The sequence below is a fragment of the Myotis myotis genome, unplaced genomic scaffold, assembly GCF_014108235.1.
Source record: "Myotis myotis isolate mMyoMyo1 unplaced genomic scaffold, mMyoMyo1.p scaffold_m19_p_13, whole genome shotgun sequence".
In the NCBI taxonomy this organism is placed as follows: domain Eukaryota; kingdom Metazoa; phylum Chordata; class Mammalia; order Chiroptera; family Vespertilionidae; genus Myotis; species Myotis myotis.
Window position 1 is genome coordinate 34,701,462 of NW_023416317.1, and position 20,462 is coordinate 34,721,923.

At 37.4% G+C, this 20,462-nt stretch overlaps 1 protein-coding gene across 5 annotated transcripts in view; it reads right to left on the reverse strand.

Moving 5' to 3' along the window:
* Positions 1–20,462, reverse strand: part of ANKRD28 (ankyrin repeat domain 28) — a 148,711-nt gene that overhangs the window by 97,651 nt on the left and 30,598 nt on the right. For 2 of the 5 annotated variants that reach the window (XM_036332674.1, XM_036332679.1), the window contains one exon: positions 17,113–17,184. The exons of the other annotated variants lie outside the window; for them this stretch is intronic. In XM_036332674.1, the coding sequence (XP_036188567.1) occupies positions 17,113–17,130 (18 nt within the window). In that variant the 5' untranslated portion in view covers positions 17,131–17,184. Of the gene's footprint in view, positions 1–17,112; positions 17,185–20,462 lie in introns of those variants that run through there. 5 annotated transcript variants of the gene reach the window in all.

Here is a 20,462-nt window from a genome sequence, read left to right on the forward strand (position 1 = left end):
ACCAAAAGCACAGACAACAAAAGCAAATATAAACAAGCAGGACTACATCAAACTAAAAAGTCTGCACTGCAAAGAAAACCATCAGAAAAATAAAAGGACAACCATGAAATGGGATATTTACAGTCCATAGAACTGATCATGGACTAATAACTAAAATATATAAGGAATTCATACAATTCAACAGCAAAACAAAAATAACAACAAAGCCCACCAAAAAAACCCACAAAATAAAACACAGTTGACCTTTGAACAACATGGGCTTGAACTGCACAGGGCCACATATATGCAGTTTTTTCGGTAAGTATACAATTGGCCTTCCATATCCTAGCAAGCATGATATGCTTGTAGAGGTTCATATTCAGATTCAATTAACCAGAGGTCTTAAACAGGACTCTCTGCCCCCCCCCCCCCCCGCAAATATATTTTTATTGATTTTCAGAGAGGAAGGGAGAGGGAGAGAGAAATAGAAACATCAATGATGAGAATCATTGATCGGCTGCCTCCTGCACGCCCCACACAGAGGATCGAGCCCTCATACCAGGCATGTGCCCTTGACCGGAATCAAACCTAGGACCCTTCAGTCCACAGGCTGACGCTCTATCCACTGAGCCAAACTGACTAGGGCTTAAACAGGCCTTTTGATCTGAGATTGGAAAGTCACAGATGCAAAGGGCTAACTGTATACATTGTACTATGCCATTTTATGTAAGAGACTGGAGCATCTGAGGATCTTGGTAACTGGGCGAGAAGGGGTGCCCTGGATCCAATCCACCATGGATAATTGAGGGACGACTACAATCAAATCTTGGTAGAATCAAAAGTTATCTATCTATGTAATTCAGACTGCTGGGGCTAACCCCCACATTGTTCAAGGGTCAATTATAACCTGATTTCAAAAATGGACAAGGACCTAAATAAGATACTTTTCAAAAGAAGACATACAAAAGGCTAATGTGTACATGAAAAGGTACTCAACATCAGTAAGCATTAAGGGAAATGCAAAGCCAAACCACAATGAGATTTTACCTACCTGTCAGGATGGCTAGTATAAAAAAGATGAGATAAGTGTTGGCAAGCATATGAAGAAAAGGAAACCTCTGTGAACAGTATTTTCACTACGCGGCTGGGAATGCAAAATTACTATTTTCAAACTACAGTTGGATGGATCTATGAATGTGAAACCCATAGATACTAAGGGCACACGGTATTTATTGAAGAAAAAACAACCCACATAGAAGTTGACCCACACAGTTCAAACCCGTGTTATTCAAGGATCAATTGGACTATACCTGTCACTTAGTCATTGGTAAGAGTGCACCATGAGTTTACTGTTATCCTATATAATAAAAGGCTAATATGCTAAGTGTCCGGAACGTTTGACCAGTTGCTATGACGTGCACTGACCACCAGAGGGCAGATGCTCCAACTGGTAGGTTAGCTTGCTGGTGGGATCCGGCCAATTGGAACTGGGCGAGATGGGCTGAACATGCCCTGGAGCCCTCCTGTGGCCCCTCCCCAGCCCCAATCGTGCACCGGTAGGGTCCCTTGGCTTGGCCTGTGCCCTCTCGCAATCCGAAACCCCTCGGGGGGTGTTGGAGAGCCAGTTTTGGCCTGATCCCCACAGGCCAGGCTGAGGGACCCCACCGGTGCACAAATCCATGCACCAGGCCTCTAGTTGGCATATAAAGATACCTTCTAATTGTCCATCCTCTAAAAAAAAAACAAACCTGTGGCTTATATAACGCTATCCATAAACTTCAATGTTGCTATCTTTTCCTCCTCCAACTTATTAGAAGGGTGCTTTCTCAAAGAAACTGAAGGTCTACTAGCTAGAAAATATCAAAACTTACCCTGGATGATTATATTTCAGAGAAAAATGAAACACTAAATCTATTTATAATACAAGAATAGTTTAGCTACCCAAAGTGTAGGTAAGTGCCATCTAATCTATAATAATAAAAGCATAATATGCTAATTAGACCAGACGTCCTTCCTTCTGGACAAAGCTGCAGCAGGGAGGGGCTGAGGCAGAGGCAGTAGAGGCCCCTGGCTGTGGCAGGCGGAGGCAGGGGCCGGGGCCAAGGCCCCTGCACAAATTTGTGCATCGGGCCTCTACTAGAAGTAATAAGTGAGCCACATGTGTAATTTAAAATTTTCTAGCAAATACATTAAAAATGGTAAAACACATTTTTAAAATGTAAACATTAATTTTAACAATAGTTTATGTAATCAAATACAGTTGATGCTTGAACAACATGAGGTTAGGGTTTGTTCAAAATGGTCAAAAATCTGCCCTGACTGGTTTGGCTCAGTGGATGGAGTGTTGGCCTGCGGACTCAAGGGTCCCGGGTTCGATTCCAGTCAAGGGCATGTACCTTGGTTGCAGGCACATCCCCAGTGGGGGGTGTGCAGGAGGCAGCTGATCGATGTTTCTCTCTCATCGATGTTTCTAGCTCTCTATCCCTCTCCCTTCCTCTCTGTAAAATATCAATAAAATATTTTTTAAAAAAACTCTGAGTTAACTCTGACTCCTCAAAACTTTCAGGCCTTTCTCATTATCTGCTGGGGATTGGTTCCAGGACCCCATGTGGAGTTGCAGTATAAGATAAAGAGAAGGTCCAGAAAGCTTATTCAAAGAAATAATAGCCCAAAACTTCCCAAATTTAGGGAATGAAATGGACATTCAGATCCATGAAGCCCAACAGACACCTAAAAACATAAACTCAAAGAAATCCACACCAAGACAACATTAAAATCAAATTGTCAAAGTCAAAAAGACATGGAGAGAATTTTGAAGCAGAAAAGAGAAAAGGGACTTGTCATGTGAAAGGAACCCCCATAAAACTGCAGGAGATAGCTCAGCGGAAACTTTGCAGGTCAGAAGCCAGTGGGATGATATATTCAAAGTGCTGAAAGACAAAAGCTGTCAACCAAGAGTAATATATATACGTTGCAAAACTGTCCTTCAAAAATGAAGGATAGTAACTTGCCCAGACAACCAGAGCTGAGTTCATCACTAGATCTGCTTAACAAGAAATGCTAAAGTTATTTCTTCAGGTTGGAATGAAAGGATGCTAAATATCAACATGAAAACATATGAAAATGCCCTAGCCGGTTTGGCTCAGTGGATAGAGCGTCGGCCTGCGGACTCAAGGGTCCCAGGTTCGATTCTGGTCAAGGGCATGTACCTTGGTTGCAGGCACATCCCCAACAGGGAATGTGCAGGAGGCAGCTGATCGATGTTTCTCTCTCATCGATGTTTCTAACTCTCTGTCCCTCTCCCTTCCTCTCTGTAAAAAATCAATAAAATATATTTTTTAAAAAAAACATATGAAAGTATAAAACTTGCTGGTAAAGATAAAAATACAGACAAATAAAAAGTACTGTCATACTGTAACGGCAGTGCATAAATAATTTTTTTTTATCCTCACCAAAGACATGTTTATTGATTTTTGAGAGAGAGAGAGAGAGAGAGAGAAAGAGAGACACAATTGGCTGCCTCCTGTACCTACCCAGACTAGGGTGGAACCTGCAACCTTTTGGTGTACATAGGATTACTTTCCAACTAAATAAGCTACCCAACTAGGGCTAAATAACTTTTAACTCTAAAAATATGTTAATGGATATACAATATAAGAAAATGTAAATTGTGACATCAATAATGAAGTGTAGGGGGTTAGAAGTGAAAGTGTACAATTTTTGTATGAGATCGAATTTATCAGCTTAAAATAGAATATTTATAAGATGTTTTATATAAGCCCTGTGATTACCATAAACAAAATGCTAATAGAACAAAAGACAAGGAATAAAAGCTTACCAATACAAAAAAGTCAATGAAAGAGAAAGAAAGGTAGCAAGACATGAAAAAAGGAGCACACACACACAGTACAATACAGGAACAAAACCAAAACAAAATGACAATAGTAATTTCTTCCCTATCAACAATTACTTGAAATATAAATGGATTAAACTAAGCAGTCAAAAGCCAGAGTGGCTGAATGGGTTAAAAGACACAAGATTCAACATATGGTGTCTATAAGAAAGTCACTTTAGATTTAAGGACATACACAAGCTGAAAGTAAAGCAATGTAAAAAGATATTCCATGAAAACAGTTATGAAAAGAGAGGAGGGATGGCTAAACTTATATCAGACAAAACAGACTTTAAAACAGTCACAAGAGACAATAAATAAATAAATAAACAAACAAAAAACCAAACAGACAGACATTATATAAATGTCAAAAGGGTCAATTTATCAGGAAAATATAAAAATTATATAAATGCACCCAACATCAGAGCACATAAACATACAAAGCCAACAGTGACAGAACTGAAGGGAGAAATAGTAATATAATGATAGCAGCTGACTTCAATATCCCACTTTCAATAATGAACAGAACAGCCAGACAGAAAATCAACAACGAAACAGTAAGCTTGTACAACACTATAGATCAAATGGACCTAACAGACATTCTACCTAACAGCAGCAGAATATACTTTCTTCTCAAGAATACATAGAACATTCTGCAAGATAGATGGCATCTTAGGTCCCAAGATAAATTTTAACAAATTTAAGATTGAAATCATAGCAAATATCTTCTCTGGCCACAATGGAATGAAACAGTAATCCATAGCAGAGAAATTACTAGAATATTAGTAAATATGTAGAAATTAAACAACACACTCTTGAACAACCAATGGATCAAAGAAGAAATCAAAAGGGAAGTTAGAAAATACCTTGAGGCAAATAAAGAAAATAATATACCAAAATTTATAGCATATACCAAAAGCAGTTGAATTAAGAAGGAAGTTTATAATGATAAACACCTACATTAAAAAAGATCTAAAAAAAAACAACTAAGCTCAAACTTAGCAGAAGAAAAAAATATATAGATTAGAGCAGAAATAAATGAAACAGAGAGCAGAAAAACAATAGGGAAACAAATCAACAAAACTAAAAGAGTTGTTTTTATGAAAATATAATTTGACAAATCTTTGGCTAAACTGTGATAAAAAGAGAATGCACATATAAAATCAGAAATGAAAGAGGAGACATTATAATTGATGCTCAAGGGGAAAAGGAGATCATAAAGCTATGCCAACAAATTGTTCAACCTAGAATGGATAAATTTCCAGATACATAAAACTTACCATGACTGAATCATGAATAGAAATCTGAGCAGACATGTAATTTATAAGGACATTAAATTAGTAATTAAAAACCTCCCAATAAGAAAAGCACATGACCAGATGGCTTTACTGGTGAATTCTACCAAACATTTAAAGAATTAATGCCAATCCTTCTCAAACTCTTCCAAAAAAAATTGAGGAGAAAGGAACATTTCCAAACTCATTTATGAAATCAGCATATCCAACATTATCAAAACCAGATAAAGACACTACAAGAAATTTACAAGTCAACATTCCTGATGAACTTAGATGCAAAAATCCTCAACACAATACCAGCAAACCAAATTCAGTAGCACATTAAAAAGATCATGCACCATGACCAAATGGGACTTAAATACTGAAATGCAATAATCATGATTCATCATACAAAAATCAAGGAATGTGACACAAGACATTAATAGAATGAAGGACTTAAAAAATCACACATTCATCTCAGTAGATACAGAAAAAACATTTGGAAAAATTCAAAACACTTTCATGATAAAAACTTGTAACTATTAGGAATAGAAGGAAATAAGGAAATGACCTTAACATAATACAAGTCATATAAAAAGCCCACAAATCAATGGTGAAAGACTGAAGGCCTTTCCTCTAAAATCATGAACATGACAAGTATGTTCATTCTCACTATTTATTTTAACACAGTACTGGACTTGAAGGAAGGAGGGAGGGAGGGGCATCTAAATCAGAAAGGAAGATATAAAATTATTTTTCTTTGCAGATGACATGATCTTACATAGAAAACCCTTAAGATCTCTCTCTCTCTCTCTCTCTCTCTCTCTCTCTCTCTCACACACACACACACTAGAATGAATTAATGAATTCAGCAAAGGTGCAGGATAAAAAAAAAGCAACAAAAATTAGCTGTGTTTCTATACTCGAAGAATGAACTATCTGAAAATAAAATTTCATTTACAATAGCATCATAAACAATAAAATACTTAAAAATAAACTTAATTAAGGAGGTAAAAGACTTGTAAACTAAGAATTATAAAACATAGATGAAAGAAATTAAAAATGATATAAATACATGGAAAGATATCCTGTGTTCATGGATCAGAAGATGTAATACTGTCCAAAAAAGGGGGGGAGGGATACAGGACAGGGGAATAACTGAAAAAAGAATAATGGATAAAGGAAAATCACACAGATACAGAAGAAAGTGTGTGTGTGTGTGGGGGGGGGGGGGGCGGGCGTGGATTTTGAAAAGAAATGGGAAAATTATCTTGAGTCATAAAGAAAGGATCTTTGTCCTGAAAAACAAGGTGTTGATATAAGTTAGCTGGTGGAAGAGGACAGATAAAGTTGAAAAGGAAAAGGAGTGTTTAGCAGTTGAAAGTAATGGGTTATGGGGCCTAAGATGAAACAGCAAAAATTCAGAAGTGAAGACAGTTTCAGTACATGAGACAAGTTGGAAGATGTGGTCATTAGAGTTATGTGGCTAGAACCAAACGGAGAGGCTCATGTTGTGGAGGTTGTTAAACTGTAAAATATGATGTTCAAAATGTCATCTACAAAGAAATGATATCACCTAGATGGCTGAGATAACTATGATCCAGATGTAGCAATGGGGAGTGAAATTTGACAGACAATAGCAACAAGAAATAGAAGGCTAACCTAGACAGATGATATGCGCCTCCAGAGAAGGAAGGTTTTTATAGGTAGGTAGACTAGTAAATGGAGGACGAGAAAAATGCTGACTCCACGCCCTTCCCTCCACACACACACACACACACACACCACGAGCCCATATAAGGAGTGAGTTAGCGTGGGGGGGGGGGGGGAAGGGGGGGGGAGAGGGAGGGAGAGAGACATTCCCAAGATAGACTTGGCTCTGAGTAAAGGAACAGTTGAGAAGACTTCTGGAGAAGCATGTACTTATAAAAACTATGGTTCAGTTAACACAGGAGATGGCTTTCTAGGAAGAGTGTAGATTCAAGTTATATATGAGCACTTAAGGACTAAATCAATATTCAAATGACAATTTCCAGATTTGAGTCTTGAAACAATTTTCCTTTCAAAAGTATGCAAGCAAAAAATGATAAGCCAAATGTAACAATACAGGTAGTTTTCTAAAATATACCCAATATGCCAAAACTGGGGAGAAAAGGGGGGGAGGGGGGGGGAGAACTACTTGGTTGTCAAGTATATTGCATTGTATTTAAGCAATATTTTTGAAAGTTAGATTACTTTCTTCAAAATTTTAATTGCCTCAAGAAGTAGTTAGAAATTAAGCAAAAGTACTCATCATTCAGACTTGATTGAAGGCCAGACTGAAATGGAGGTTTTTTTTAAGTTGTGTTACTTTCAAATATCCTATGTGATCTGTCTCTCATCAGTATAATTTTTGACTGGGACTTACGTTAACTACCAGCATCTATGCCAGCCGTGGGCAAACTATGGCCCGCGGGCCAGATCCGGCCCACTTGAAATGAATAAAACTATTGAAAAAAAAGACCGTACCCTTTTATGTAATGATGTTTACTTTGAATTTATATTAGTTCACACAAACACTCCATCCATGCTTTTGTTCTGGCCCTCCGGTCCAGTTTAAGAACCCATTGTGGCCCTCGAGTCAAAAAGTTTGCCCACCCCTGAGATTCTATGCCATATGACTTATACACCCAGGCCCAAGATAACACACTTCTGAACATAATTACATTATTAATTGCAAAATTCAAACTAACAAATTAGTACAATGTAAAATTTTTATTTTAAACAGGATGAGTTTCTGCCTTCCCTTTTAAAAGATTGAGGAAGGGTATTTCCAATTCATTCTAATTTCTAGTGTGGTGGCACTGGAGTAAATATAGTATCAAGACTAAAGGGAGAAAATTTTCAACTTAAAAATAAGTTGCTATGGTCACCCAATGTTTATCTTTATAAGCAATAATTAGATGAGATGCCCAAGGAATTCCCACAAGTGCAGTAAGATCAGTAGCTGAAGTGTACACTAGTTATTTCACACACAAATTGTGACTGTATACGCCAAATCCATTTCAAAGTAGTTATTGTTTGGGAAATTCTAAAGAAAATGATTCACACATCTTTCATTTCAAACCATAGAAGGGTGGAGACAAAAATACTGAACGTAACTATTTTAAAATCCAAGTGATGACTCAGATAGTTTAAACATTTTTCATATTTGTGCTCCCTTTATGAAAGAACTAGAGGCCTGGTGCATGAAAATTTGTCCACGGTGTGTGTGTGTGGGGGATCCCCTCAGTCTGGCCTCCCTCTGTGGGAGGCCACTGGGAGGATCAGGGGAAGGCGCTGCCCCCATCACCCCGCTGCTGCCGCTCCCAAAGCCAGTCGCTGGGGCTGCAGACCCTTGGCCCTCGCTTCTTAGTGCTGGCCCCGCCCCCCGTCCACTTGTGTGTGGGGGACGATCTGGGACCAGGCCAGCTGTGGGAGGTTGAGGCACTGCAGTCGCACCCCATCCAGCCTCTGTGGAGGCTCCAGGACCCGTGGGCCACCCCACCTCTCCCAACGCCCGCCTCTGAGGACAGAGGGGCTATGTCCCAAAGTAGGACTGGCCTGGGCCCACCGGTGACATCCTGCCTCTCCTGTGCTGCCGGCCCTTGGCCCTCACAGCTGCTGCGGCTTTGTCCGGAGGATGTCTGGAAGACATGCAGTCTAATTAGCATATTACTCTTTCATTGGTATAGATTCTATCTAAAATTATCAAATTTTGTCAATTGCTATTGTTGAAATAAAGAAAATGTGTTTCCAACATATTTTGGGTATGAAATTTGTCTGCATAAATAGATTTTAGCCGAAACCGGTGTGGCTCAGTGGATAGAGCGTCGGCCTGCAGATTGAAGGGTCCCAGGTTCGATTCCGGTCAAGGGCATGTACCTGGGTTGCATCTCCAGTGGGAGATGTGCAGGAGGCAGCTGATCGATGGTTCTCTCTCATCGATATTTCTAACTATCTCTCTCCCTTCCTCTCTGTAAAAAATCAATAAAATATATTAAAAAAATAGATTTTAATGCTCTTGATAAACTTGAAAAAGCTATGCTTATAACTTAATGTTACTTGAAAATAAAACAATGTCTATTCCTTTAGCTGTAGTCAATTTTTAACTTCTTAAATGGAAAGAAGGGTGGCTGTCAGAATTAATAACTAGCTCATTATTGACTGACTACATAGTTAAACCTACTATTTCATTTTATATTATAGAACTTCTTTGTCTGCTTTGTTCACAATCAGAACATTCAGTATTGGGAGAATACCTATAAAACTTTTGACCCCAATATAATTCTAATGTGTTTTTAAAATTATACGGTTCATCTTTACATGATGATGGGTCTTCTGCAAAGTGTCTACTTTTCCGCATAATAGACTATTAAATGTTTGTTCTTTACTATTAGGGCTATCCTAAACTAAACTAAAATAGCATGTTACCCTCAACTGATTTAAACAGTAGATTTATCATCATAAACGACAGGAAGTGAAATAAGGTGGCTCTAAAATGGCTGATTCAGTTATCCAATGATATCACATTTGGACACCTAGGCTCCTTCCAGCTTTTCTCTATCAGATTCAGCATGAACCTCAGGACAATTCCCTTCATAGTCACATGATACCTGACAAACTTCAAGGCATCATGTCAGACACATATTGTGCAGTAGAATGGGGACTTTCCCTGGCATGTGACTGTAGTTAGCACATGTCCCTTTCTAAACAAATCACTACTAAGCAGAGTAGGATTACCACAATTAACTTAAACTATCAGGGATTTCTCCAAGTCCTGTGGGATAGAGGTGGGCATTCAAACAAAACTGGGGCCTGCAAGGAAGGAAGCAGGTTATGGCCAGTGAGCAGGCAACCAACAGAATGTATGTACTACACCAAGCATGTCAAACTCGTGGCCCATGGGCCGCATGCCTCATTTATTTGGCCTATGTTAGACTTTGAGTTTGACATGTTTGTACTACACTGAAAAATTGAACCTTGGCATTTTATTTCAATAGATTAATTTTCCCATCATTATGAATTAATCTCAACACACAAGTACTGAACAATACTTTGAGGACTCCTGAGATTTATTTTTTTAAAGGGAAAAAAAAAATCAGTCATCAGTAATTTATCTTAAAACAGACTAAAGGCAATCATTTGATAAATGCCACTAACGAAAGAGATTAGTATACCTTAGAATATAAATAATGAAATTACACTTTAATTAAAATAAAGACTTTATTTATCTCAAAAATGTTTCCTAGTAATCTCACTTTTCTCTTCTAGGAAAAGTAAGGCTAATGACTAGACATAGGTCAGCTTGCATCCAGAGAATTGAGATGAGAACACATTAAAAGAGGGTAGGATGAGGGTAGATCTAAAAACCATGACCTAAGTGTCAATGAAGCTGAAAGTATTTTGTCTGAAAAGGAGCCAGGTGGAATACGACAGCTTTAAAATATTTGAAGTGCTGTCATTGTGAAGCAATACCAAATTGCATAGTTCTGGAGTTAAGGATTAGGATCAAAAGGCCCTGGCCGGGTAACTCAGTTAGAGCGTTGCCCTGATATGCCAAGGTTGCAGGTTCCATCCCCAGTCAGGGCACATACAAGCAGCAACTAATGAATGCATAAATAAGTAGAACAACAAATCTATGTTTCTCTCTCTTTCTCAAATCAATGTTTTAAAAAAGATCAATGAACAATAAATAACAAGCAGAAAGATGAAATCTGGTTCAATATAAGATAGTACTTCATCTAGCATTATTTTACCTGAAGATGGAACAGGTTGGCTGCTCATGTGGGGCAGGGATGAACATCCATCCCAGCCAACTTAAATGCCTGTGTAGTCAGTTGTAACAACTTGCCTGCAAAGTAGTTTTTAATCAAAATTTCACAAATAAAAATCTGGCTGGAGAAGTCAAAAATTGAAAAAAATCACATGGCTAAGAAATGGAGAAAACTGGATTATAATCCAGGCCCATCTGTCTCCAAAGCTGCCTCTTCCCACACATCACACACACCTAAGAGAAGTTAAATTAGCAGTTGTTAAGGAAGCATATGGGATTTCTGAGTTGTCGAAAACAGAGTATCATCTGATTTGACGTCCCTTTCAAAATTAAGATGCCAGAAATGAAAAGTATTATTTCCTTCCATTTATAGGAGTATTTCCTACTTTAAGAATGCTCTCACATCTAGTCCCATAAAAAATATTTTAAGGTAAGTAAGCTGGGAGGCATTATCTCTTGGCATTCTACTTCACAGAGAAAGAGGACAATAAAGATGAATTCCTTCAACTTCCTTGATTTACTTCCAAACATATTTGTTTGTATTTTCAACTTTTCCCCTCTGATATTTCATTCATTCAGTGATCATTTATTAAGCACTTCATTTGTTTAATTCTCATCCAAGGATATGTGTATGTTTTTAAAATTGATTTTACAGAGAACGGAAGGGGGAAAAAGCGAGAGAGAAACATCAGTGATAGAGAAGCATCACTGGGGTTCAAACCTGCAACCTGCGTATGTGCCCTGACTGGGAACCAAACCCACAATCTTTTGGTATATGGGACAATGCTCCAATCAAGTGAGCCTGGGCCAAGCACGTTTTAACATGCCAGGTACAAACCTTAATGACTTCACAGTCTGACAGGAAGAGCTTGTATTCACAGAGGAAAAAGTAAGTTTATTAAAAAATATTTCCATCTTCTTACAGACCTTACATTTATCAATTCTGATTCTTTTCTTATATCACTTTGATTTATCCCTTACTGCTACCTCTGTTCCTTCCTCCTGGCCTACAGAAAACTACTCTTCCTCCCTAACAAGCGACCACTCCATTTATTACTTGTTTCACTTACTGCAATCTGACGTCCATACTCACCATTCCGAAGCTGCTCTAAGATCACCAAGGATTACCTACTGAAAAATCCTAATTTTTCTCACCTACTCTACACTAGTGGATACCAACCCTCTTCTTGCTACCTCCATAAAAATATCACCTATTTTTCCCCACCTATATTGGCCCCTTTTTACTTGGCTTTTCTTCAGTCACCTGTAAATACTGGCTTTCCTTTCAGCTCTTTTTTACTGAAAGGAAAGCCAGTACTACAATCTCTTTCTAGACAATCTCATCTATTTTCATAGTTTCCATTAACTATGTGCTACTTCCAACTCTTTATTTCCAGTCCTAACCTACAGACTCAACTTCCAAATGCTCAATAGGCCATTTTACCTGCATATTCCGTATTATCTCAGAATCAGCATGTCAGGATTCACTTTATCACCTCTAGTCCAGTTCCCCAAAGTGTTCTTTTTCTGAAATTCCTAGGCTGGCTAATAGTAATGGCACCACCAATATACAGGACTCAGAACATAAAAATAATTATCTGAAAGCCTTACCTTACTTCATTTCCCACTTCTAGTTAGGCACCAAGTTCTAGGAATTTTACCAAAACTCTTCCTGAACTCTCTCTTCCCTCATAGTGACCGAGTTCAGACTCACTTCAGTCTTCACATGAGTTATCACAAAACCACCTCATCTCAACTCTTGGCTCTCCTTTCTCTATTTCTATCCATCCTAGTAGCAGCCATAGGTTATTTCACAATAATCTCTTTATGGAGTACATCTGATCCAGACATATACAAGAGGCCCAGGACTGGCCAGAGTACCACCTACCTACTCCTAGCCCCATGTCTAGTTCAGGTAAGAACACATACTCACAGCCTTCCTCAGGACTTGCTTTCCTACCTAGGCTACCGGGAAAAGATAATCTCTTTTCTTTTGGGATTATAAGTAAGAACAACGTAAGCGAAACTGCCTGCCCATAAGAGGAAAAACAGGAAAAAGTTTAAAAAGAGGAAGAGGGTGATGGAGAATCCACTATCACCAAGTTCTGGATCTAGCTCTGCCTGACCATTCCTATCACCTGACCAATAAATTCCCTTTTGCATTTAAGCTACTTTGAATTGTGATATCTGTCATTTGTAACCAAGAGTCCTGATTAACAATTCTCTATACCACCCATTACTTTTATAAGTCATACATAAAATGTTATTTGCTCGCTTTTATTTAGACAACTAAATTTTATTAAAGTACACTTTATTGAAGACATCTACCACCGCCTTGTCTTCATTTCATACATAAACGTACTTGAACAGCAACAACAGTAAATTACTTAAATCAGTGGCAGGATCATAAGTAATTTTTTCTATCCTTCAGAGGTCTATACATTTGTGTTTGTTTTTTTAGCAACACCACTCCTTAGTCATAATTTACTAACCTTAATCACTACTTTACAGGTAAGAAAAATAAGTCCTGGAGGGGTTATATGACAAAAGTTCACATTCCAATACTTACTAAGAGTTAGGACCAAAACTTGGAACACTCAGAGATGAAGACTCCCTGCTAGGAGGCAAACCTGTCATTTAATCCACAGCTCAAGAGAACCTAGAATAATTGGGTATTTAACAGAACAAGGCTGTTGAGAATTTAAACTTGCGAGGTTACAACAGCCTCTAAATTCATACCTCAAAAACCATCAGATAGCTAGTAAAGAGCAGAATACACAAAGGTGCAATTTTAAATGTTTGTTTGTATAACTCTGTTTTTCTCTAAATAATCCTTCAAAGAACAGAAAAGGAAATGGCACTACATTGCAGAAAGAAGGCCTCAGAGAAAAGTTAGGAGAAACTGATGTTCCAGGTCCATACTTGATTTGCCCTTTAAAATATAAGTGCATGATTTATTACATCAGATTATTATTTCCTTGAATTGGGATCTCCACAACCTTGTTACAATCCCAAATAAATTTACAGACTTAAGTATTTAATCCATTCAAGCACTGCCCTAGCTGGTTTGGCTCAGTGGATAGAGCATCAGCCTGTGCACTGAAGGGTCCTAAGTTCAATTCCAGTCACGGGCACATGCCCGGGTTGTGGGCTCGGTCCCCAGTGGGGGGTGTACAGGAGGGCAGCTGGTCAATGACTCTCTCTCATCATCGATGTTTCTATCTCTCTCTCCCTTCCTCTCTAAAATAAACAACACACACATACACACACACACACTCACACATACATTATTAAAAAAATAATTCATTCAAGCATGATAACTACCAAAGGACTTGTATGCATGCATATTAGCATAACCAACAGACATAGACACTGGGGCGGTGGGGGCTTGCCCTCGGGGGTGGGAATAGCTGGGGGGGGGGGGGGGCGGTCAATCGTGGAAAAAGGAGACATATGCAAAACTTTAGACAATAAAAATAAATTAATTAAAAAAAAATCATTTGGTGCCCAGCCGGCATGGCTCAGTGGTTGAGTGTTGACCTATGAACCACAGGTCACGTTTTGATTCCAGGTCAGGGCACATTTCCAGGTTGTAGGCTCAATCCCCAGTAGGGAATATGCAGGAGGTAGCCAACCAATGATGCTCTCCCATCTTTGATATTTCTATCTTTCTTTCCCTCTTCCTCTTTGAAATCAGTAACAAAATATATATATATATATATGTATATATATATATGTACATGTGTACATATATATAATTTTTTTAAAGTCACTTGTTAACTAACAAAAAAAGAATTTGAATATAATATCTGTGAAATAAAAGGCTTCAATGAGAGGAGTTTCTCCTACTGGCTAGGAGAAAGAGAGAATGTTCATCAAGGACAACTTAAAAAACCCGAGCTATCTGTATTTTTTCTAACACTACCAATTAAGAAGTTGTGTTTTATTTAGATGTCATTTAAATTATAGCACCACCTAAATCAAACATGTCAAACTCAAGCCAAATAAACGAGGCATGTGGCCTGTGGATGGCGAGTTTGACATGCTTGACCTAAATAATCAAAACCTCTCAACCAGTGGTTCTCAACCTTCCTAATGCCGGGACCCTTTAACTCTTTGCAGTCCAATGTTATTTTTGGAATTCAAACAGTCTGGTCCAAATTAATTGACAGAATTGAATGTTGAACTTTTTAATGTTCTTATTGCTCGATGTTGGACCTGCTCCTATAGGTTGGACCGAAAAGGGTTAATACAATTCCTCATGTTGTGGTAACCCCCAATTTCATTGTTATAAATTGAACATAATTAAAGCATAGTGATTAATTACAAAAACAATATGTAATTATATATGTGTTTTCCGATGGTCTTAGGCGACCCCTGTGAAAGGGTTGTTCGACCCCCATTGGGGTCGCGACCCACAGGTTGAGAACCACTGCAGTCTAAACTGTTTCAGGGTGGTAGATTAAAGATTGTATTAGGAAACATAGTCAGGTATATAGCTCTTAACCATTTCATATACAAGGATTTATCTTTTTAAAAATAATTATTATATATTATATCCAAATGATAGTTATGCTTCACTAGTTTTAATTTGCCCATCTATATACCACTATGTTAATTTCACTATTCTTTGTGATGGATTTTAAAATGATTCCTTATGTAAATTTAGAAAATTTGCAGAAACCAATGCAAATACACCATCCAGTGGTAAAAGATGAAAATTACAACTTATACAGTGATCACAGCAAAAGTAATTCAATTTATGACTCTGGTCTCCAACAAACATTTCCAGGAAAGAAAAAATTAATGGGCAAAATATGATGTTGACTGTGTCTGCTATTTATTACCATTTTCCCAATCAAATGTTATTCTTACTATTTTAAGTCCAACTTTTCTTTTTCTGACTTGCTCATCCATTACCCAAATGCTTAATTAAATTAGGATAGGAGTATTTCAATATTCATTCAAAGCCTTAATTGAGTCAGAGGTTAGGAAAACGGTTTATAAAGAAGAGGAAAAAGGTGTGGTGGTGAATGTCCAATGGAATTCTAGTTGGTAAAAGCCATTCAAGGTAACAACAAATGAGAGGCATCATATGAGTTTTTGTTGTTCTTCTTAAATTTAGAAGACAACCCTGAAAGGCCAGGTAAAGATTCACAGTTGGTTAATTCATATACATAATTCAGAATTTCTAAAGAGACTATTAATCTTTAATGACAGAAATTATACCTGTTTCAAGAACAAAACCTAGTAAATAATGTTTTTCCAATAATCAGCTCCCCTCCTCCCAAAATACAGATGGATAAAATCTTTCAGTTTTCAACACAACAGCTTTCTTATCACGTCCTCTTCTTTAAAAAAGTTTAATTTAACTAAAAACAAACAACAAAAAACCAATGTGATTTTTTGTTTTGAAATACCTTTGCATCAAGCCTAGTTAATATCAAATGGCATTACCATTTGGATAATAAAATATTTAACAAAAAGTACAGTAGGATGCAGCCTGGGTTATAGTTTCTTACTTTCTACAGAATCTTTCAATATACTTGAATTTCAAAGAAGCCTAACAATGCCAATGATAACAAACTAGCTTATATTATCTTCACCAGTGCCTTTAGTCTAACGCCTCTAAATTTTAAGAGATTTTTCTAACTACTTGCACTAAAACACAGGAGTCACTCATATAACTGAGGTTCCCCAGTGAGTATTGAATGGCTAATAATATTTACAAGTGTGTACCACAAACACATGCCATGTAAGGGAATTAGCTATGAACAAGATGATGCATACAGCTGGATAAGAGATGAATGAAAACATCTAGTAATTTATTATTTTTTTTCATGATAAAATAAAACCACTTGCAGTACCATTATTTTCAGCTATTTAATATTCTCCTTTCCAAGCTACAACACAGATTTTAAATTAGATTTTAAGCACCCTCCAATGAAAATCTATCTTATTAAGTTGCTACATTAAGTTTTCCAGAAATACATGGCCTACCACTTACAAACAACATGTCTACAACAAAGGATTTTAGCTTATACTAAATATTTTCACATACATATATGTATAAAAGCGAAGTTTAAGTTATGAGGAGGCATAAATAGCAACAAACTAATAAATCACAAGAGCTGCCTATATTACTGCAGAGAGACCACCGGAAAATAACCTACCATAATAGGAATCCCCATACTATTTCCTCTGGTGGAAGCAGTAGTTGTATTGTTTCAATTCCACTCTCAGGCCTGTAGCAGAAAACAGATATGAAAAGCAAGAATATGCTGACACTAGAAACGAAGGGCTATATTATAAAAATAACTAGAACCTTTAAACATTGAATTATTGGATAATATTAAAAATCTTACTAATTCTGAACTTGGTCTTACCCTTCTATCAAGAAAAAAAAATTAATCTGTATAGTAAGACAGAGTTTTCAAAAAAGTTTTCTTTATATATGAACCAATCCTTACTGTATTCTCAGAAGAGACTCAAAAGTGGGGTTTGAGTCTTAGAATTGCTAACAACACAGTACTTTCATATTTTTAAAAAGAACTATTCAAATATATTCACTGTAATAATCAAATAATTCCACGGGGGTGTCTTTACCTAAGAAACTATCTATAAAGTATAAAATATTCAATCTATATAATGTCTGGGTATTTAAAACATGTTCATTTTAGTAATATATAAAGAAATCACAATATCTCCCAAAGAGAGATATTGTACTTAAAAAAAAAAAAAAGTAATAATTACTGTTTAGTAACTTGTTCTCCCCATCTTCCTCCACTTACTTAACAATGTGGACTTTCCCTCAAAACACTTTCAATGATTATATATACATTACATTTTAAAGTAATATGTTATTGTATTTAACCAATTTCCTAAGATTAAACATTTGAGTTGCTCCTATTTTTTTCTTATATAATAATTTTTCCAGAATCTTTATCCCAACAGTTATTTTTAGTAAAATGGATTGCCTTCAAGTAAATAAAATTAGGCCTAAAATATTTTGGAACTATAATTCTCAGGTGCAATGGCCTAGAAAGAACAAATGTCAGAATTAAATTCCCTGTATAGAGCATGCCATCAACCTCATTTCTTATTAGTCTGAAAGAATCACCAGTTTTTACTATCTTTGTCATTGTGATTATTGCTGTGTTCTAATATGCCTTTCCAGGTATGTTAGAAGATAGAAACCATCCTGTCCACTCTGGTGGGTAGCTACAATTCTAAACATATTAAATTTGTTCTTCTCCTCTTGTCAAAACTTTATATGAACAAATTAACCTCATAAAAATATTAATGGGCCATTACTTTTATTACTACCATATATTAATGCAGTGGATCTCAACCTTCTGGCCCTTTAAATACAGTTCCTCAAGTGGTGACCCAACCATAAAATTATTTTCGTTGCTACTTCATAACTGTAATGTTGCTACTGTTATGAATCGTAATGTAAATATCTGATATGCAGGATAGTCTTAGGCGACCCCTGTGAAAGGGTCGTTCAACTGCCAAAGGGGTCGTGACCCACAGGTTGAGAACCGCTGTTAATGTACCAGACTAGTAATTTTATTAATTTGCCATTTGGTGGCAGCAAATACAAAAGAAAGTAAATTTGCCAAGCACTTCTATTTATTATATTATTGCCAATATAAAGTTAGTCTTCTCTGAGTCGTGTATTTTAAATGAGAGTTTCAAATGAAAAATGAAACTTTATAGGTTTTAATAGTTACAGTTAAATCTTATGCTAATAGTCAAATTCAAAACAGTACCACGAGCAAAGTCCTAATTAACTAATTGAAAATAATAACCTTGTGTTACTATAGCATTCACAATTCAATTGTCTCAAAAACTGTGATCTTGATGTCTATGAAAAAAAGTAACTGCAAAAGTTTTGTTTGTACCGCTGCACACTCACACACACACAGAGGGGTGGGCAAAAGTAGGTTAATAATAATAATAACACAATAATAAATAAATAAATAAATAAATAAAACAAGAATAAACTGTTTCTCTAACCAACTCCAGCTGGCCTGGCTTCCCACTCCCATGAATAACTTATTCAATAATCATTTGCTAATAATTACTTATGGGCTAAGTACAGCAGTAAAGAGGAATAATTGCTAGCTTCCTGAAGCTCACACAAAATCTCTCATATATCCCTTTTCCCATCTCTTATCCAGCTGTATGCATCATACTTGTAATATGGGGTAGTAAAAGACCAGCTTAAAAACCTAAATATTATATAAATATATATAATACAAAAAATGTATAGTTTCCCCCTACATATAATTTACAGTAAAAAATAACCACACAAAAGATTAGAGAAGAAAAGACAAGACTTTTATTTTTTGTATGATTGCCTTAATGTCTTCTTTCTCTTCTTTTGAAATATCAAGTTATTTCAAAAGAAAAAACAATTGGTTATTATTACTGTTTATTAACGCCCCCAAAATATTAAGTGACTAAAATAACTGATTTACATCAAACTGAAAAGTGTACGTAGAGTATCTTTTCACAGAATTATCACACAACGAAGTATGTCAAACGTCTCAGTAACTTATTTATAGAAATCATTGCCAAAGTGTCTTATAGTCCATGGTGTAAAAAAAAAAATAAGCAGGGGCTAGAATTAGGAGTGAATTAAAATTGAAACTAAATTTGTGCACACATTGACAGATTAACCATACAGTTAAGCATATCTGAATAGTGTAAAGACCCAGTTTTCCACAGTGAGAAGGGGATGTATCCCAGTTACATCAGTATATCCAGTTCTATGGCTCTGCTTATTAATTACTAGAGGCCCGGTGCACGAAATTCATGCATAGAGGGGGTTTCTCTCAGCCCAGCCTGCACCCTCTCCAATTGGGGACCCCTTGGGGGATGTATGACTGCTCACAGGTATCGGGCCTAAACCGGCAGTTGGACACCCTTCTCGCAATCTGGGACCGCTGGCTCCTAAATGCTTACCTGCTTGCCTGCCTGATCACCTAACTGCCTCTGCCTGCCTGCTTGATTGCCCCTAACCCCTCAGCCTGCCTCTGCCTCCGGGCCTCTCTCTGGGCCTGATCCGCAGCCTCTGTGGCAGCTGCTGATCAGCCCTCACCTCTCTTTCTCTCCAGGCCTTGCCAGCAGGTGATCAGGCCCCATCTCTCTCTCTCTCTCTCTCTCTCTCTCTCTCTCTCTCTCTCCCTCCCTCCCTCCCTCCCTCCCTGTCTCCAGGCCTCGCCAGCAGCCACGGTGGCTGCTGATCAGGCCATGCCTCTCTCTGGGCCTGATCTGCAGCCACCGAGGCAGTGGCGAGGTCGTTAGGCCTCCACCCGGCCTGACCCAGAGGCTAACAACTTCATCGAACCCACCTCATCCCCCGCCCCCCCCACACCGCAACCCCCCTCCACCTGGTGACTGGTCATCCATCTGGTCATTTAGGATGTGATGGCCCCTGGTGTTTTATAATGTAGATGTTATCCCAATAAATTTAATAAAAATTGTCTGCAAATTATGCTTCACTGGAAATGGA